Raw genomic sequence first — 20,845 nt, forward strand, 5'->3', positions numbered from 1 at the left:
TATTCCCGGGTCTTGTTTGGTTCAGTGAGCTCAGGTGGCTAGTAATGCATCCACACGTGGGAAGAGCTCACACCTCCAGGCACCGCCGGCCAGGCTGACCCAGCATAGGTAAAGCTGATCGGACCCGCCAAGAGCCTGGCTCCGTCCCCGATTTTCTTTTTTTTTAACTTTTTTTTTTAATCGTTTATTTATTTTTTTGAGACAGAGCATGAACGGGGGAGGGTCAGAGAGAGGGAGACACAGAATCTGAAACAGGCTCCAGGCTCTGAGCTGTCAGCACACAGCCCGACGCGGGGCTCGAACTCACGGACCGCGAGATCATGACCTGAGCTGAAGCCGGCCGCTTAACCGACTGAGCCACCCAGCCGTCCCCGATTTTCTAAATGAGAAAGGAGAGTGGAGTTCCCGGGGTGCGTTTAGGCAGCAGCTACGGGGCTCTGCCGCAGAGAGGCAGATGTAGTCCCTCCCTTTCAGGACACCATGGGTGTGTGTGGCCCTGCACCCCGAGGGGGAGGGTGGCCCGACGCAGGAGGGGAGGGGTGACATTGGGTGGACTCTGGCAGGAGTAGGGACAGTGTGGGGAAGGGCCTGGAGGGAGCCGCCTCGGGGCATTCCGGGGGATGCTGATGGGCCCGGCAGGGCCGGGCCTTGTGGGGCTCTAGAAGCTGCCTAGGTCCCTTGCCTTTATCCCGAGGACCGTGAGAAGGGCCCGATGCCAGTGGGATGAGGCTGCCCTCCTGGATCCATAACTTCCAAAGCAGAACTTGGGCGGTTTCTCTCTGTCGTGGGGCATCGGCGGCCATGGCCGGCCAGAGCCTCTGGGCTCTGAGGACACTGCCCCCGTCCTCTCTAAATACGGAGGCCCAGCTGCCTCCGCCTCCACCCCCAGCGGTACAAAACAATTTCCTCGCCCCGGCCAGGGAGGCAGATGACCTCATTGGACTGTTTCCATCTCTCCCTTTCGTAGAGAAATTACAATTTATAACTGGATGCAATCGCGCGGGTGTAACAGCAAGAAGGATCCGTGCCGTAGCCCGGCAGTCACCCCTCATGCAAGGGCTGTCCTCGTCTCCCCTCCCGCCCCACCCCTGCCCTGAGCCTTGGAGGGGCCGCACTCCGCCTGCCTGCTCGTACTCCAGGTATTTAGCAGGGCCTGGCCATGCAGGATCTGCGGGGCTTGCTGGTTCTTGAACCTCCTTCCTCTCGGGGAGGCTTGTCCCAAGGCTCCCCCGTCAGCCTCGGCCTGCGCTCCACCTGGACAGCACCCACCCCTCGTCCCACACGCGCCCCTGCCGGGCTGGGCGTCCGGTGGGCAGTGCCTTCCGCCCCCAGTCTGGGCTCTGGGCTTATTAAAACACGCGCCCTAAATATCCCTGTTTTTATTTGTAACGGCCCCAGACAACACGCCTTCCTCAAATCGGCCACCTTGGGCCCGACAAAGAAGACCGCCCAGATGCAGCTGAGCCCATCTGGATCCGATTTCAAACCAGAGCTAACACTCTCAGATGTGTAATAAAAGCCCTTTTCCAAAGAGGGGCTCCTGCAGGGGGAATACGGACACCGGGGCACCGCAGGGCTGCAGGGCGCCACGCTAATGAGAGGCGATCCGGAGGGCTCGGGTTTTGTTTTGGGTTCTGAGGAACAGCCAGCCCTGCCCCCAGGTCTCTGCGGAAAGGGGAGGATGGCCTCAGAGGGCACTAGGGGTATGGGGGCCTGACCCCGGCCTAGGAAGTGGAAGGCCAGGGACTCTGAGACCCAACTTCCCAGCTTCCCCGATGCTCCCGCTTCCCGAGGCGGCGGTGGGGAGGAAAGGCAGTGCTGCTTCTGGAAGCCGAGACCGCGGTGGCCCAGTTGGATCCTTTGAATGACATTTAGCAAGAGGAGCAGGTGCTGGGGAAGCGGAGCCAGCTCTGGACCGTGCAGGCAGCCCCCGCCATGGCCAGGAGCCCTCCGAACTTCATGTTTCTCTCTCCGGTCCTTCCGCCCTCCAGGAAAAGGAAACCGGGCAGCTTTGAGGAGGGTGCTCTGCGTGGCCCCCTGTTTGTTATCTGGATTGCGGAAGAGAAGGGAGATGGGGGAAGAAGCATCCCAGCCCCCTCCCGGCTCCCTGGAATGTGGTGCTCCGGAAAGCAGGTTCCAGAGGGATGGGAGGACAGGCGGCTGCAGCCCAGGCCGCCTGTCCCTGTGCGGCTCCTAATTTCCCTGGGCTTAATCGCTTGTATTGTTTCTTGGCAGGTGAGGAGGCAGGGAGTGGGTGCGAAGGCCTCCCTTTTGGACGGACGAGACCAGGGGACGAAGCAGGAAGAACGCGCCCCTCCCCCGCCCCGCCTCCCCAGCAAGAAAACCTTCTCTACGAACAGGAGAAGCCAAGCAGGACTGAGCGTCCACCGCCCACCCCCCCCACCCCACCCACCCGAACATCTTTCCAGAGAGAGGCATGTGGGGCCTGACAGCTCAGCGGCGCATGTCAGCAGCTTCAGCCCCGCGGTGAACATCTGAACTCCTCAGCGGGGTAATGGACCCCCTCCTTCCCCCCCGGAGACACAGCCTGAGTGGCAGGAATACCGATCCTTTGGAGAGTGGCTCCCTCTCAGCTCTGTCACGCAAGAACGCTCTCTGCACCGGGGCCCATTCTGCCGAGTGACTTAAAGGGATTAAAAAAAAAAAAAAGAAAGAAGAAAAACTTGGTGAAGAAAAGGGGGTAAAAGCCACGCTGAAGCTTTGCAGAGGAGGTGGCGGCCAGCAGACAAAAGGGCAAAAGTTGAAAGAGGACAGCGAGAGGCCACCTCCGCGGGATGGACGCCAGGCTGTAGGGCATGCCTGGGGAGCAGGGGCCCAGAACACCCTCAGGCTGCACACGGGGGTCCTGGGGCTGCAGGGGGGGGGGCCTCTGCAGACCCCTCATGCACGCCCCTCACTCCGGGGGGAGAGGCCAGCGGTGCCTGAAGCCTAGGGGACAGAGGATGCCGCTCCAGACCCGAAGCCACGTCTGAGCACGAGCAGGGTGTCCTCCCTGCTCCCCGGGGCGCCCCCAGCTCCACGCAACACCCCGAGTCTGTGGCCCGTGCCTGGGTGCCAGGGCCGCGGGGCCAGAATGTGACTGTGTCTGGGCCCAGCTCAACCGGAAGCATCCAGGGCAGAGACCCCAGCCAGACCCAGCAGGTTCCGGGGCTGCAGCTGAGGAGGTAAGACGCACGCAGATGGGCTCTGGGTGGCCCAGGAAGGCCCCGTGACTCCTCATGCCCAGAGAAGGCATAGCACGCGAGACGGCTGGGGCCTGCTGCTTCCCGGCTGGGTTGCACTGGGGCGTCACAGAGCCCCCCAAGTCTGCAGCTCCAGCCCACCCGCCTCACACATTCAATTCAGGTAGTTTGCCAGGGGAGGGGTCTTTTGCCACCCAGTGAGTGGCCTGTGTTCTACCCCGGGGTGAGCCGACCCAGGGTATAAGGTCGTGGCCCTTCCGGGCGTAAACTGCGGTGAGGGGGACGCTCCAGCCTGGGCAGGGGCGGGGGCGGGGAGGTCTTACTTTGAGCCCCTCTGAATTGTGCCCAAAGGGGGCGGCAGTGAGGCCTTGGGGGGAGGCAGGACCTTTGGTGACCGAGGCTACTGGCCATGGCACCTGCTGCCCTCCAGCTGGAGGGAGTCCTTCCATCCAGGTCTGCCCCTGCCCTGGACGGAGGGACAGAGGGTGGGGTTGACCCAAAGCCACCACCCAAGACCCTGCACCCACTGGCCCTTGGGCATCACTGCTCTCTGGCTTCCAGTCTAGCCCCTCTTTGGGGGAGAGTGGCTTGCTGAGGGCCCAGGGAGAGGCAGCAAGTGTCCCAAGATCACACAGCAGGCCAGAGGGCCCCTCCTCCTCACTCAGGCTGTGGAACCTCCCGGGCTTGTCAGGTGGGGAGCTGGGTCCTGCCCGGGGGGCAGGGCCTACTCTCCCCAGGCTCCCCCGAGGCCAGGAGGGAGGGCTCGTGCCTCCCCAAACACAAATCCCAGGCAACTTCTAGGAGCGGCGCCCAGGGCAGGGCAGGGAAGCCCCAATTCATTACCAAGATGGAAAATGACACTTCTCTGCACGCTTCCCCAGGAGAGGGGCTGATTTATGACTGCGCCAGGGCCCGGGACATTCGTCAGCGCGGCGCGACGCGCACGCCGTCTGCGGGGGCATTAATAGCCGTGTTATTAGCCACCGGCGTGAAAGATGCCCTGCGGATCGGCTATTTGCTGTTATTTATTATAAAGGCGCGCCAGCCCGGCAGCGGGCCGAAAGGCGTCACGATCGCTGGGAGCCCGAGCTCGGCCCCTGCCCACCTGGCCTCCCTCCCCCCATCCCTACCACATGTCCCCCACTCCCCGGTCATTTGTCCCTATTCAACTCCCAGCCCCTAGGAGGGGCTGGGGGCAATTCCTGGAACCCACCGCTGCTCCCCCAGGCCTGTGCCCCAAATATTTATGGAGACTCTGCTCAGCGCCGGGCTCTGTTTCTGGTGAGCTGTGTGACTTCCTTCCATCCCAAGGCAGAAAGGCAAAGAGAAACAAACCGGGCTGTGGGGCCGGGCCGATATGGGTTGGCGCCCCATCCCTCCTGTTGTGAGCAGTGTGACCTCGGGCACATCCCTTCCGCTCCCTGAATGTGCTCCCCTTTGTGCGCTGGGGGCGCAGTCTCTGCAGGGCTGTGGCCAGCTGGAGGGGAGGGGAGGTCATGAAGGATCCAGCATGCAGCAGGCGCTCCCCCTTGCCAGCTACTGCCACTAATGGGTCCCAGCCCCTAGGGCTAGAAGGGTCCACAGACCTGCTGGTAGGGGAAGCCGCCCCCATGAGCCCCTGTGTTGGCCACTGTGCACCATCACCCTCCTTGTGCCGATCTTCTGGGAAAGGGTTTGAGAGTTCAGAGCCAAGGCTGGAGGAGGAGGGCAGGGGGAGGAGTGGCTGCGGCTGCTGGGGGTTATCTCTCTGCCCTGGACCAATCCCTTCCGCTCTCTGGGCCTTGGTTTTTCCTCCTCTGTGAAAGGCAGATAATTTCCAAAGTCCTGTACCTCCCCGATTCCGGGGTCCTGAGGGTAGGGTCCACCCTTGCGCATACCTGTGGGGTGGGAGGAGAGAGGCCAACTTAAGAAGGCGAGGCTGGCCTCTGGGGCCTGGAGGTAGATCTGTGGTTGGGCAGCACCAGGTCGTAAGAGATGAGGAGGGGGGCAGACAGGGGTCTTCCTCAGGTTTCTCTCTCTGGGGCTGGGGAGGTTCCCCCTGGGCAGGTGAGAGGGCAGGAAAGACACCTGGGAAGGGAAGGGCACTGGACGGCGAGTCCAGGGCCCGGGTTTGTGTCCAGCTCCTCCCCCAGCAGGGAGTGGCACGATTCAGACAAGTCAGTCCTTTTTCCTCTCTGGGCTGTCATGCTGAGGGCACCTGAGTCGTTATCACCTCCTAGGGTGGGACTGAAGGGGGGCCGGCCTCTCCCGCGTCTCTCCCGCTGCCTGCTTCTAGGCTTCAGATTGTGGGGCCTCCCTTTTGGCATCGTCCTGCACTCGTGCGTTCAACAGAGGTCTACAAGCATTCCCGTGCCAGGCTCTGTACTAGGCTGGTGAACAGGACAGAACATGCCCTGGGTTATAGGAATTCCCATTCTAATGGGAAGGGCTGGATAATCAATTCACGATCGATACACAGGACGGTCTGCCCAGGAGCAGGGCCCGCGTCTAAGGGATGCCACACAGCTCCTACGGGGCCCCACCCCCAGCCGGCTCCCAGACTCTGCTTTAGTATCAATAAACATCACCATACCCAGTCTCTCCCTCCGCCCCTGGCTGCTAGGATCCTGCTGGCCGCTTAGAAGCCCAGCCACGCTGACCCTGCAAACCCAGGGGTCCCTACCTATTCTCAGGGGCTGGCACCAGCCCTCCGCTGCTGCCTTCTCTCTTCCTTCTTTCTGGCCCCCCGGCAAAAAAGGCCGTCACGTCCCTCTTCGGCCTCCCGAAACTCCCCTTCCTTTCCTTTTTTCCTTTTTTCCTTCCCCAAAGGAATTAAGCCTCAGTCCCGGCAGCTTTACTAAAAACGCACACAGACAGACAGAAATATCAGGTGCAGGAATATCTTATTAAATAACGCGGGGAGAGAGAGAGAGAAACAAAATTACACGTGTCTCCTTTCATCCCCCCACTCCCTCCCGGCCCTGAATAGTTTAATATCGAACACTGTTATCAATATAATTAACCTCCTAAGACACAATTTTAAAGTCTTGTTTTTTAAAGGGATTTGCATTCTCTGAAGTTCAGGACATCCCGCTGCCCGGCACCGCCCAGACGGCCCACGCGGGGAGGTGAACTCGAGGTACATTTTTAGTGGATTTGCATACCTGTCTGCAATTACCGCCAGTGGTAACAGCTGATGCATAATGCATGCGGCATGAAATTAGAAAAATAATTAACTTTAGGGTTTAAAAGAATCCCCTACCCCCGCCCTCCCCTCCCACTACAAGTTCTCAATGGCACCCGTGGATAAGAGCAGGAGCAGAGTTGTGCAGGCCTGGGCTGGGAGGGCCTTGAGGGTCGTGGCCGCCAGCCCCCTGCCCGAAGGAGGTACCTCCAGTGGGCTCAGACCGGCCTGGGCCTCAACTAGGGCTTGGAACAGGCCCGCTCACCCAGAAGTCTCAGGGTCCCCCCTCCACCTCTGGCCCACACTTCACATCTATACCTGCAGGGGGCGCTACCTGCTGCTAAGAACAGCGAAGGGTCCCCTGTTCCGAATGGAATGCTGCATCAGGCCCTCTGCTCAGGGCTGCTCAGGCTTGCAAACAACCGTAGCTTACACCCAGGGAAGCGGATCACTTATGGTGCCGTCTTACGGAGGAAGGCCTGAGACCTGAGGCCACCCTCAGCAGGTGGGGCAGCTGGATGGAGCCCAGGCGAGCCCCCTGGGCTATCTGCCTTACAGGGGTGGGGGTGGGGGGAGCCTGGAGGTGGGGGGAGCTCTTGCCAGGCCTCGCTGAGCTCCAGGAGGCAGAGGCCAGCCCCCTGCCCCATGGCCCTCCTCTTTCCGTGTTGCCTGTAGGTGAGCTGGGCCTCAGGAAGTGTGGGGCCCCTCGTTAACTTAAACAAAGGTTTGCTGAGGACTCACCACAGGTATGGAGGTGATCCTGCCTTGGTGAAGCTCCCTGCCTGGGTGGGGGGAAGGGGGGGGAGTCTTGGCTCCTTTTGGGGCCAGGGTCCCCTGTCTCTCCCCTTCTGGGCTGAGAAGCTGCTTCCGTCCCTAGTCTGCTCACCACATCTTGCTCCGGCCTCCGGCCCTGCTGTTCCAGTAAGGACCCGAGGGCCTGGCAAGGTTTAGGGAAAACACAATGAATGCTCATTGCTGAAGAGAAGGACCGGAAAGCGGAGGGGGAGGGGCTCCCCGGCCAAGCTCGGCCAAGACAGCCGGACAGCTGCCCTGAGTGGGTCACAGGAGCTCCTTGGGGCCCCTCCCGGGACAGGATGGAGCAGCCCTTCCTTCTAAAACCACGCGTCCTGTGCTGGGCCCTCCGCGCCACCCTGTCTTGTCATCTTCGGGGGAGAGTGGGGCTCTCGGCCAGCATGTTACAGAGGAGGAAGCTGAGGCCCAGAGAGGCGTCGCTGCAGTTCATGCAATTGGGAGCTGGTGAGGCCAGGTTCGAACCCAGCTCTGTTGTTCCCCTCCTTGATGCTGGTTCCCACGCCTCCTTCTTGGGGTCGGCACCACCTGGAATTTTCTGATTCCTAAAGTGGGGGCTGAGACTGTGCCTGGCCCTTCGGGGCACCCAGCCTCGGGACGTCCCCAGACGAGTTGCCTTCCCTGGTGAACAGGAAGGCAGGCCAGGGCCCGGGGGCAGGAGGAGGCCCGCCCTGCCTTCCCTCTCCTGCCCGGGACCTCCAGCTCTTTCTAGAAACATGCTCATACCTAACTGTGCCCCCCAGGACCTGCAGCGGTAGATACCAGCTCCTATCCAGCATGCCCGGGGCCTGGCTAGGCCTCGTGTCCTGCAGCTGCCCCCGCAGGCGCCCTCACGCCAACCCTCCCTCCCAACTGGACCCCCCAGGAGTCCCTGGGCCTCTGGCAACCCAGCTTGATGGGACTTGGGGAAGACACCAAGCCAGGGGTTCCCGACAGGGAGGTGCCTCCATTCAGCTGGCAGAAAAATAACCACCAGTGAAGTGGTTGTGAGCAAAGCCAGCGTGGAGTCAGCCTTGCAGAGGCTTCTGGGGAAAGCTTCCTGGAGGGGGCTCTAAGGTGAAGTCTTGGGGAGGAGTAGAAGCTGGCTCAGCCAGGCTTGAGCGGGGGAGGGGGCGTTGGTGTGCAAAGATCAGGAACAGCACGGAGCAACGGCCCAGAGGGAGCATGAGGGAGGTCAAGGCCTTCAGGAATCGGGGGCTGGGCTGCGTCTCAGAGTTCCAGGGGGAGCAAGGCGAGAGCTGAGCGATGAGCCCCACCGATTACTCACATCCCTTCCCGGCGCCTGGACAGCTCCCCATGAGAGAGAGGCTAGAGCAGCCTGGGGTAACCCAGGAGGGTCGTGGTGTTGCTGGGCCAGCTCTGTGTGGCCCAGGCTGTAGCTCGAGGCGTGGGGCTGTGGATGCACAGTTTGAGGTAGAGGGGACCCGGCGTCACAGCGATTGACAAGGGGTCCCTATCAGGAGGCAGCTTGGGCTACAGGCTCCCAGTCTACCCTGGAGGCACGACAGAGGCAGTGGGGTGAAGAAGGGGTCCCTGGAGAGCAGAGGAAAGAGATAAGCAGAGCCTAGGCAGGCGTGCCTGGGGGCAGTCAGAGAATCGAGGCAGCTTTTATACCTCATGCGTCGGGTATGTACAGGTTTACGAGGGTAACTGTGCACGTATTTTCTCATTGAGCCCTCAATAGTAAGTTCCCCTTACAGGAGAACTACTATGATCGCGTTTATAGATGAGGAAATTGAAGCTCAGAGAGGCCAAGCAACTTGCGTAAGATCCCATAGTGGCAGAGGCAGGACTCGAACCCAGGTTCCTCCGCCGTGCAAGACGGCAGGAGCTAGTGACTGATGGAGAATGCCAAGAATGATGTTCCAGGTCCCCCCTTGGCTACTGGGAGTCTATATACCTCCAGTCTGAGCCACCTCCCTGCTCCCTTCCCAGGGAAGGATCCTGCTGTCAGTCACGGAGCTGGTAAGTCGTAACTCACATCGTGCTGAAGTCTGCGGAATCCGCACAAGTGACCCCGTAAAAGACGGGCAATTTACCGGGTTTAATTTGATGGCCACATAAACCATCAAACACACAACAAAGGAATAAAAAGGCCACCTGGCACCCAGGCAATTAAAGGCTCCTCCAGCAAGGCATGCCTCTTCCTCCCCACCCCCCAGGCCCTGCCCTGCTTTGCAGCCTTGGGGAAGGGGCGGCGAGGGGAGGCTTGAGCCAAGATGGATGAGGCCCGCAGACAGGGGAAGGGAAAGGCCTTGGGTTCCTGCCTCCCAAATGCTTCTTGGTTATCCATCAGGCATCTCTGAAAGGTGCAATTTAGACTCTATTATGATGCCAGGGCCTCTGGAAGCTGAGGGCTGTGGCCATGAGCTGAGCAGGCACCGGAAACTGATGTCTGTGCCAGAGAATGTGGTGGCTGGCCTTGGCTTTGGCCTTAACAAGTCCGCCCCTTGCTCAGGGCACTGCCCCAAAATGGCCAAGCCCAGGAGCCACCCACATCCCATATGCCAGGACTCGGCAGCTGACAGATCAGAGAAGGTGTGTATCCTCCGGCCAGATGCTGGGGCCCGGGACAGAAGGATTCAGACGTGACCTCTGAGACCAAGGCAAGGTGGCCTTTGAGTAGGCCTGAGCCTTCCTGTCCCCAGCACCTGCTCTAGCCCTGCCTCTTTGCTCCTAAGCATCTTGAGACAGGATACCCAGGCTCCATAACCTTCATGTGTATGTGACAGGCTGGCATAGATACAGACACGCATCTGTGACGGGGGATGGGTGAGACCTGGCTGGTTGGTACACCCCCGCGCGCCCCCCCCCCCCCCCCCGTGCCTGGGTTTATCCCTGTCCTCTGAAGGCCAGCACGTCCAGGTCTATGCAGCAGCTCTGTTTCGAGCCTGTCCTCTTGTGTAGTTTGGGCCGGTGCCCTTCTCAATCCTGGATGTAATGAGAGGTGAGGGAATCTGGTCGGACAAGGGCCAGGCAGTGTGGGATGCCCACACTCCAGCTGGATTTTACAGGATGCCTCTCGCTGACACTGAGGGCAGGAGGGCTGGGCAGCACGGTGCAGGGCTCTGGAGGGGGATAAGAGAGGGGAGTGGGCCAGGGCAGCCGAGCCAGGGAAACAAAGACGATCGAGAAATCCCCCAAGTGCAAGCTCCAGCGCAGGAAGCAGAGACCGCCTCTAAGTCCCAAGGGGCGGGGCTGGGCGTGGGCTCAGGACCCATAGCCTGGGCTGGGAAACGTGCTTCAAGGAAACAGGCAGGAATAAGCAGGCAAGTGTCCTCAGCCCCTGGGGCCAGCAGGTGCTTGTAGAAGGGGGCTTACGCTGACTTCAGGAGCCCAGAGTGTTGGACAGGGTCTCATCATTCCCCCGCTTTGTCCGGGCTTTCCACGGGGTCCCTCTGGCCCCACGCACAGACCCCATGCACCCTTCCCCCTTGCCCTCACTTGCTTCTAGCCAGCTGCCCTCTGCTGGCCCTTGACCTGCCTCGGGTCCACCTCATGGACGAAACTTCCTGCGGCTAACAGGGCCCGAGGAGGCTTAGTGCGCTAACCATGGACAAAGCCTGAGCTTGCTCCCGAGGGCCTCGGAGCTGCCGAGATGATCTGCCCAAAGGCCCCTATAAATGCAGATGAGGGGCACGAGTGTGTAGGGGTGAGTGGAGGCATTCCTGCCTTGCTCGGCACCTCGGTGATCACCGATGCCAAGCCACACCAGGCCTACACAGCCCACGGTCCCTGCCCTTGAGCACCTGAAATTTAGTAGGGGACGTTAAAGCACTAATCCCCCAACGGTACAACCTGCGGCCCACAGAGATGGGCACGAGATGAAGCACCACGAACCCAGCGGCCTGGGTTCTGGCCTGGGCGCCCCCTGACCACTTCTCAAGTGGTCTTGGGTGTGCTAACATCTGTGAGCTTGAGTCTTCTCTTCCGTCCAGTGGGACTCAGAAGAGCATTGACCTCAGGTTTGCTGGGAAGGTGAAGTGACTTAAACATTCATAAAGCTCTAGGAGAGGTCTACACTATACTGGGAGCCACAGTCCCGCCAGAATGGAATCCCAAGTGGCTGGAACGCGGGCTGGCCCATGGTGGGGGCTCCCTAAAGATCTGCTGGATGGCTGGATGGACGAGTGGGTGGATGGGTGGACACATGGATGGAGCAGAGGGAGGCTCTGTCTGCTAGGAAGGCCTAGCAGGGGAGGGGACATTTGAGCATGGTCCTGAAGGGTGAAGATGGCTTTGCTAGACGGATCGGAGCGGTCGTCCCGGGCATTGAGAGGGACGGACAAGAGAGAGGTTTGATGTGGCTGAGAAATGGAGATGTTCAGTCCCCCGCGCACGAGAGAGGTTCCCCACTGACTCATTCGGCAAGCAGGGTCCTCACTCTGCTCCGGACACCAGGCTGGGCCGGCTTCGGGCTGGGGCCGCAGCTCACGGTCCGAGAGGCAGTTGATCGGGTCCCGCCGTGGAAAAGCCTTCGTGCACCTAGAGGCACGCGGCAGACCTTTGCCGGCTGCACGAAGACACCTTCCCGGCTGAGGGTGAAGGATGATTTCTCCTTAATTGATTTTTTACTATGAACAGTAAAATAATATGAGAAAAATCTATGCGGCAATTTTTCCATTTGTGAAAACCGAAATTACACCTTGCAGCCGGTTGCTTCAGCATGGACCCCTCCCTCTTTTTATTTGTGTCATTTCTTTAAATGCAAGAAAATAGATACATACATATATATACACACATATGGAACAGGTATATATATATATTATATATATTTATGGAACAGGTATATATATATTTATGGAGCAGGTATATATATATTTACGGAACAGGTATATATATATACAGACATATATATATGTATATATGTATATATACATACAAATGAAAGTTGCATGATTTGGGAAGGGTGTGGAATAATTTCCCGCACAACACAGAATGCAGAGCTAGGGAGGGCACGTCTGATAAAGGAGTTTTCTGTAAATACACAAGAAAGTGATTCCGTTGACACCTCATTGTTCTGTCTATAAAATGCATGAGTGACAAACAGGACATGTTGTTTTAACACCAGACAATGAAGCTCCTTGCTCTCCACTGCTCACCAGTGGCTAATGCTGGCAGCTTCTTTTTTTGCAGGTTCTACTGACCCCCCCCCCCCGCCCCCTCTGAGGCTCACAGGCCTCATGGAAACAAGCTTCTCCTTCAGACCCTGGGTACGAGCCAGATAGGGATGCGAGTTTCCGTTCCAGTGAGAAATAGCGGCTCTGAATCCATAAAACACGCCTTAAATCCATCCCATCAACATTGACCAGCCACTTTCACCATTAGCCATAAAGACTGGCTTAGTGTGAAGTCTTGAAAGAAGAATCAGAAACTGCGGCGTGGCTCTCACTAAATTAACCTCACCCGCGGCTCGAAATCACCGTCCGGGAGGCCCGAGACCGTGGCCGCCCGATTCACAGACATCTTTGCTCCTGATGAGATTTGACGTGGGCCAGACGTCGTTAGAGTCTGACCTCAGCCCGAGGGATCACCTGGGACGTAACGTTGGCACACAAAGGGCCGCGGGGCGTGCACCTCCAGGCTTGACCTCTGCCCCGCGGTGACCCCCTGGCGGCCGGCGGGTGGGCGCCGTGACTGGCTCTCACCGCACGTGTCTTGTGCTCATTGCAGGTGTTGAGGCTCCAGATCGGGCGGGGCCCGGCTCCCCCAGCCGTCCACCATGGTGGTGGCACACCCCACCGCCACCGCCGCCGCCACCCCTGCTGCCACCGTCACAGCCACCGTCGTGATGACCACGGCCACCATGGACCTGCGGGACTGGCTCTTCCTCTGCTACGGGCTCATCGCCTTCCTGACGGAGGTCATCGACAGCACCACCTGCCCCTCGGTGTGCCGCTGCGACAACGGCTTCATCTACTGCAACGACCGGGGACTCACCTCCATCCCCGCCGACATCCCCGACGACGCCACCACCCTCTACCTGCAGAACAACCAGATCAACAACGCCGGCATCCCCCAGGACCTCAAGACCAAGGTCAACGTGCAGGTCATCTACCTGTACGAGAACGACCTGGACGAGTTCCCCGTCAACCTGCCCCGCTCCCTGCGGGAGCTCCACCTGCAGGACAACAACGTGCGCGCCATCGCCAGGGACTCGCTGGCCCGCATCCCGCTGCTGGAGAAGCTGCACCTGGACGACAACTCCGTGTCCACCGTCAGCATCGAAGAGGACGCCTTTGCCGACAGCAAGCAGCTCAAGCTGCTGTTCCTGAGCCGGAACCACCTGAGCAGCATCCCCTCGGGGCTGCCCCGCACGCTGGAGGAGCTGCGGCTGGACGACAACCGCATCTCCACCATCCCGCTGCACGCCTTCAAGGGCCTCAACAGCCTGCGGCGCCTGGTGCTCGATGGCAACCTGCTGGCCAACCAGCGCATCGCCGACGACACCTTCAGCCGCCTGCAGAACCTCACCGAGCTCTCGCTGGTGCGCAACTCCCTGGCCGCGCCCCCGCTCAACCTGCCCAGCGCCCACCTGCGGAAGCTCTACCTGCAGGACAACGCCATCAGCCACATCCCCTACAACACGCTGGCCAAGATGCGCGAGCTGGAGCGCCTGGACCTGTCCAACAACAACCTCACCACGCTGCCCCGGGGCCTGTTCGACGACCTGGAGAGCCTGGCCCAGCTGCTACTCCGGAACAACCCCTGGTTCTGCGGCTGCAACCTCATGTGGCTGCGGGACTGGGTGAAGGCGCGGGCGGCCGTGGTCAACGTGCGCGGCCTCATGTGCCAGGGCCCCGAGAAGGTCCGGGGCATGGCCATCAAGGACATCACCAGCGAGATGGACGAGTGCTTCGAGACGGGGGCGCAGGGCGGTGCGGCCAACGCCGCGGCCAAGACCACGGCCGGCGACCACGCCTCTGCCACCACACCCCAGGGCTCGCTCTTCACCCTCAAGGCCAAGAGGCCAGGGCTGCGCCTCCCCGACTCCAGCCTCGACTACCCCATGGCCACGGGCGATGGCGCCAAGACCCTGGTCATCCACGTGAAGCCCCTGACGGCGGACTCCATCCGAATCACGTGGAAGGCCACGCTCCCCGCCTCCTCTTTCCGGCTCAGCTGGCTGCGCCTGGGCCACAGCCCGGCCGTGGGCTCCATCACGGAGACGCTGGTGCAGGGGGACAAGACAGAGTACCTGCTCACGGCTTTGGAGCCCAAGTCCACCTATATCATCTGCATGGTCACCATGGAGACCGGCAACACCTACGTGGCTGACGAGACGCCCGTGTGCGCCAAGGCGGAGACGGCCGACAGCTACGGCCCCACCACCACGCTTAACCAGGAGCAGAACGCAGACCCCATGGCAGGCCTGCCCCTGGCGGGCATCATCGGTGGGGCCGTGGCCCTCGTCTTCCTCTTCCTGGTCCTGGGGGCCATCTGCTGGTACGTGCACCGGGCCGGAGAGCTGCTGACCCGAGATCGGGCCTACAATCGGGGCAGCCGGAAAAAGGATGACTATATGGAGTCAGGGACCAAGAAGGACAACTCGATCCTGGAAATCCGAGGCCCCGGACTGCAGATGTTGCCCATCAACCCTTACCGCGCCAAAGAGGAGTACGTGGTCCACACCATCTTCCCCTCCAACGGCAGCAGCCTCTGCAAGGGCACGCACACCATCGGCTACGGCACCACGCGGGGCTACCGGGACGGTGGCATCCCCGACATAGACTACACCTACACATGATGCCAGCCACCCGGGCCGCCTCCGCCCCAGCTCCCGCCTCCTCCCGGCCTGGCGACGACGTGGCTTTGCCCCAGCCTGCTGCCATCCCATAGAGCAAGGAAGAGAAATTCCACGACGACTTGCCCGGCAGAAAGCAAAGTTTGGGAAGGGTTGACGATTTTATAGAACGCGACAGTGAAAGAAAAAAAAAAAATTTTTTTTTTTTTCTAAAGAATAGAAGGTAGGAGGGGGATTTGACATTGGTGAAGACATAATTTATACCAAATTATGCCAGCTGGGGAGGGAAAGACTAAAAATAATATGGCAGGCAGGGTTGGGTCAGGGTTTTTTTTTTTTTATTTTTTATTTTTTATTTTTTCCTGAACTGGAAAGATACTACCTGTACAGCGTCTGTGTATGCCTCACGCTCTGTTCAGGGCCGTCACAAAAGAGCCGTCAGAGAGAACAGCCAACACGCGAGGCCCCCATGCGGCTCCCGCTGCCGGCTGCTTGTTGGTGACAATGTGATGGAAAGTTTTCAGGCTCCTCACAAAGGAGAGGGGGAAGAAGAGATCCTTCGCTATGGAGATATTGTCTGGAAACCCCTTCCCTGGTTCTTTCCGTACCATTTCCCGTACCAAACCTTTGCAAGAAAGAGCACGTCTTTCGCTGCATTCTTTGAACGATGGTGTGGTCGATTAAAAAGCAAACTTTCTTGTTCCTATGCCGCAACCCTCTTCAGTTCCGTGCACCATACTCCGTGGAAGCCCCACGGGAGCGGTGGGTTTCCCAGCCACTTGGAGGTGCACCTATCTACCTGGCTATCTCTATGTCGTGTCTCTAAATACAGATGGGTAGATAGAGCCACATATACGGTCCTTAACTACTTCTTGGGTCAGTTCGTACGATTTTCCTGAGACAATAGAGTCACGAAAATGTTGTTTTCTCCTAGAAATCATTGAGTAAGTAGACAAAGTGTCTTGGGGGGGGGGGGGCAGACAATGCTGTTCCTAAAGGCGGAGGTGTATCTGTCCTGGTCGGGTGGCTCAGGAGACCCTAGGGAAGGGGTGGTCTCGGTGCGACCCTATCTCAGGTTGGCCAGAGCTGGGCCGCACTCCTTTCTGATACAGAGAAACGCTTTCTCTGACTGCCAGTGTCCTTGTCTCTCTCTCTCTCTCTCTGTCTCTCTCTCTCTCCCCGCCGCCCCCCCAACACACAGATACAGTCACCTCAACAGCGACTTTCTGTGTTTCCTCTGTGCTGTATGCTTCCTCCCGGGACAGGTAATTGGTGCAGGGACTTTTTCTTTTTCTTTTTTTTTTTTTTTTTTATCAGCTGATTAGACCTAATGGTTTCCATGGCTGCTCACACAAAGCCCAGAAAAAGACACGAAAATTCTCAGAAGAGCCCTGGGAGACAGCAACCCCCCCCACCCCACCCCCGCCGAACGCAGAACACTCAGCCGCACCCACCCCTGGCACCCTGCTCCGGAGAGGGGAAGACCAGAGCTCCAGAAAGGCCAGCAACGGAAGGGTACGGATCTGGGGCCCTCGGAAGAATTCAGGTTTTATTTCCTCCCTCTGGAACCCGTGTCGCCACCATTTATCAACTGGCATTGCGATTTGGTGAGCCGTGAGATTAAAACCATAATGAAATAATGGCAGCAGATCTGGAAAGAAGGGCGGGGCGGTGCCCGGCCTTCTGCCGCCTCCCGCGCCCCGGCACCCAGGGAGCTTGGGTCACCACCTGTCAACGACGGGCCGCTTGTGCTCTGCCGCGGAGGAGCGATGTCAAAGGAGAGGCACTGGTCCGAGGGCAGGGAGGATGAGAAGGTGTCCAGCTCCTGGTGGTGGCGTTTTCAAAAGGCCTCGACTGCTTTGACAAAAAGCCAAAGGCGGGGACAGGAAGCTGAACACAGGGCCGCCAGGACGGGCCCGGGGGCCGGCCACTCGCCGCTCGTGACAACATGTGACTGGCCCCTTCGGTGAAGAGGCAGGGGTTGAAAGAAGTGGACACAACAGCCGCCTGAGCGGGGTGGAGGAGAGCAGGTCTCACCTGACGGGGAACGCCAGCTCCCCAGGCCCAGGGAGAGGCGGAGGGCATGGACAGCTCGCTCTAAACTAAGCCTCCCACCCCCTCACCCCCCCAGCCCGCCCTTCCCCACTTGAATCATTTTCTCATACAATGAGATCAGGAGAGAGATTTTTCCAAGCCTTAATTTCATGTCTCTGTGAAGGTCACCCTCCCTTTGACCTGCAGCGCCCCCGACTCAGGCCCTTTCCGGCAGCCTGGGGAGGAGCGGAGGGTAGGTGAGGATGTGGGGCATTGGCTCAGGAAGCAGGGGCGGGGGGAAGGGACCGAAGCCCGAGGTCCCTGCTGTTTCAGAAATGAGGTCCCCTCCCTCAAGGCACCACCCATACCTTCTCCCGGAGTCCCAGTCCTCGGCCTCCCCACGGCCCCCCTCCAAGTCCCTACTGCGGCCATGCTTGGTCCCCCAATCTTACTCCGGGTCCTCCTTTCTCCTTGTACCACACCGGGGAGAGGTCAAATCATCCATCCTCTTAGAGGGTAGGAAGGCATTTGGGGAACGGCAGGTGGCCCTGTAGAGCAAGGGCCGGAAAGGCCTGCGGGCCTCCAAGGCCAGGCCTGGGCGGTAAACTTCCCTCCCCCACAGCACAAAGCAGGCCAGAGCCACCTGGGCCTGAGGACACTCGGGTCTCCTGCTCTGGGGGCTCAGGTGGGGGCTTCCCATGGGCTTGCTGCAGGCGTCCCCCTGAGGATAGTGGACACCCGCCGGCCAGGCCCTGGGGCCCGCTCTCACGCATCCCACCTCAACATCAGACATCCTTCCAGAGTCCTTTCTGAGCGAAGCTCCCAAAATTCTGCCTTCTCCCGGCCCCTCGAGCCAAGGAGGGGGCCTGAAGCCACATCCACTCTGAAACCATGTCCCCTCCTGGTCCAGCTCGTCTGAGTGTCCTCATAACACAACGAGAGATGCTGCAGGGGTGCCCGCCCCCCCCCCCCCCCCCGCACCCCAGCAGCGCGTGAGGATTCAGGAGCCAGGGCAGATTCTGTCTAGAATCTCCCCTCTGTGGGCGGCCGCCCTGACCCTTGCAGCCTCGAACTAGCCAGAACACCCTTGGCCTCAGCGTTGATGAGCGCATTTTGTGGCATTTATAGCAGGTTTTAAGTTTAAAAAAAAAAAAAAAAAGAGCCCACGACACTTCTTTGGTTAAGTGGTTTACCCTTCGTGGTAATTAGACATAGTGATTAGAATCTCTTTTCTATTACATGGCAATTTTCCTTTAAATTTCCCCTAAAAAAAGAAGAAGAAGAAGAAGAAGAAGAAGAAGAAGAAGAAGAAGAAGAAGAAGAAGAAGAAGAAGAAGAAAAGAAAAAGGGAAAGAAAAGGCAAGGAAGGAGGGAAGGCAGGGCCAGGCGAGTAATTTGCATTTTGCGAATGAGGCCTCTTGTAAGCTCAGCTCAGGCGTGGGGCCCAACGTATGGAATGCTTAAGAGATTACTAAGAATAAAATCTATTAATTAGTCATACTCAATTCCGCAGACATGATGTGCATCAAAAGCTTCTTTTCTTCCCTTTTCTCCTTCCCTTTTCCTGTGGCCTCCCCGAGGAAACCTCCATCTTCTCTAAATTGGCTCCGGCTTCCTGGGCTGGCTTCCTGGGCTGCCTCCACGGTAACATGGCGGCCGTGTGGCTGACTAGAGGGCCTCCCCCATCCAGGGCTGGGATGCCAGGTTTGGGGGCAGGAGCTGGGGCATTGGTCCCTTCTGGCTATGAGTGACAAACTGGCAGGGGAGGTGACAACAGCCGGCAGGATGCAGTGGCTGGGGGTGGGGGGGTGGGGGGGCGGGGCAGGCTTCCCCCCCCAGAGCCCAGAGCCCATGCCTGCCTTGTGCCTCTTCTCCCTCCCTCTTAGGGATCTAGGGAGATCCACCAGGAGCAGAAAGTGAGTCAGGAAGGGTTTCCAGAGAGGTGGAGGGAAAGCGTGCTTTGTAAATCCACAGCCTCGGTTTCCCCTTCCGCAAAGTAGAGGGTGGGCTGAGGCAGGAGTCTGGCTACACCCAAAAAAGCCGGGTGTTCCACAGGCCAAGTAAGGGCTCCTCCCTTCCACTGATTCTGGAAGGTTCTCGTTGGTCCAGTGCAGGTGACGGAGGCCCAGAGCAGGAGGGATGAGTCAGGTGAGGATCCCTGCGGCATCTGAGAAGGGCTGGGCAGCCTGCCCAGGATGCACCTGAGCCTCCCTCCTTCACCTACTTGGAGCCCAGGAAGGAAGAGAGGACACCCCCCCCACCACCACCACCACTACCAATGGCAGCTCAAGTCCCAAAGCCAACCCACTCCACTCTAGAAATCTGCTTCCTGTGGAACACGCCAGGGAGAAGGACGGGGCTTCTGAGCCTCACGCTTATGAAAAATACAACAAGGAAAATTGGATGCGGCAGACAGGGAGCAACGGAGCTGGGAAGGCAACCAGGAGAGAGCTGGGGCGTTTGCTGGAAGGAGGGGCCTCAGGGTGCACAGCGGCCTGTGTCCCCAAGGACCAGACCTTGCTCTCGGGGCCAGGAACACAGCCAGGCTCAGCTGTGGCCGTCCCAGGCGTCCATGTCCCCTCCCTGCACTCAGATCAGTGCAGGTGATGGGCGGAGGCCCCGAGCTGGACTGGCGCCAGAGTGAGTGCTAACGAGCAATTCACAGCCCTGCACAGGCCTTCCAGAATGCAGACAGAGGAGGCATCTTTTTTCTTAAGGAGGGATAAAAAGGCTCAAAAATGCAAATCATTACCGTTTACAACCAAGCGAGTCTGCTAAATTGATTAGAAGAGATTAAACTCCTTGGAGGTGAAGGGAACGGGGGATTTTTTCGCATTTTATGAACCTGCCCCCCGTGGCACTGTGCAAAGCGGGGATTTTCCGGCCCGGCTCGGGGGCTGCCCCTGCACAGCCCCAGGAGGAGCTGGGGGTCCACGGCGGCCGACACTACGCAGGCCGGAGTGCTCAGAAACGGCGCTGCGTTGGACAGAGACTGGGCTCAAGCACTACCCTCAGGGAAGGCAGTTCTGCCTTCCTCCAGTGCCTCGTACAGGGGGCCTCTGGGCCCGGGGGGGTTACGTCTGACCTACACAGGTCACTCAGAAGCAGTCCCAGCTCCCAGCAGAGGCTCTGCCCCTGCCCTCCAGGTTCTGTCCGCCTTCGGGGTGAAAAGCGAGGTGAAGTGGTTAGGCTAGTTCCTTAGAGGCTAAGACTCTAGGGCCATGAGCTTTTCTGCCTCCTTTCTGTCCCAGGGCAGGCCTGTGACTCATTCGGTGCTGCGGTGAAAGCAGAGTGGGGCCAGTCATAAAGGGAACGCTGAAGGTCAGGGAAGAGAAACTCTGGGCCAGCAGAGGAGTTCGATAGTGAGCCCTCTGTCCCTGGGAGCATTCAAGCACTTGATGGGGATGTGGCAGATTATTATCCTGCCTCGGCCAAAAGCCTGGTTCTTTGACTAGAAGGTCCTGGTTTCCCCCCTTACTTTATCATACCCCGGGACCCCGTAAGGAAGGTATCAAGAGATGTTGACTGGGTTGCTCAAAACGACCAGTGTCCCCTGAAAAACCCCAGGTCAGGGCCATCCCACCGTCAGGCGGCCCAGCCCCGTCAAAGAACTGCTGGGGCCACCGGAGATGCTGCCAGGGTCCCATCCTCAGTATCCAAGAGGCACCGGGAGAGGAAGTGCATACCCCAGCACTCCTTCTCAGAGTCTGGATCTGGAGGTTGGAGGGTGACCCGCCCCCTGCGGCGGGTCCCTGGCTGCCCCCCCCACCCCCACCCCCACCCCCCAACCTGCTCTCCGTGCCAGGGCCCCTGCCCCGCTGAGCTCCCTCCGCTGTCCCACCACGGGCTCTCTTTCCCACTCAAAGCACTCGGCACTTCCGGCTCAATCCA

At 59.3% G+C, this 20,845-nt stretch overlaps 2 protein-coding genes across 2 annotated transcripts in view; one reads left to right on the forward strand and one right to left on the reverse strand.

The window, feature by feature from the left end:
* The window catches only part of MACROD1 (mono-ADP ribosylhydrolase 1), a 143,314-nt gene that overhangs the window by 86,280 nt on the left and 36,189 nt on the right, over positions 1-20,845 (reverse strand).
* On the forward strand, positions 12,857-15,017 carry FLRT1 (fibronectin leucine rich transmembrane protein 1). Its single transcript, XM_032594905.1, has one exon. The coding sequence runs from the start codon at positions 12,899-12,901 to the stop codon at positions 14,921-14,923; it is 2,025 nt and encodes a 674-aa protein (XP_032450796.1). The 5' UTR covers positions 12,857-12,898; the 3' UTR covers positions 14,924-15,017.

The sequence above is a fragment of the Lynx canadensis genome, chromosome D1 (genome assembly GCF_007474595.2).
Source record: "Lynx canadensis isolate LIC74 chromosome D1, mLynCan4.pri.v2, whole genome shotgun sequence".
NCBI lineage: Eukaryota > Metazoa > Chordata > Mammalia > Carnivora > Felidae > Lynx > Lynx canadensis.

What these genes read in the sequence shown, in the direction of transcription:
- FLRT1 (XM_032594905.1), top strand. Translation starts at nt 12,899, where the DNA reads ATGGTGGTGGCACACCCCACCGCCACCGCCGCCGCCACCCCTGCTGCC.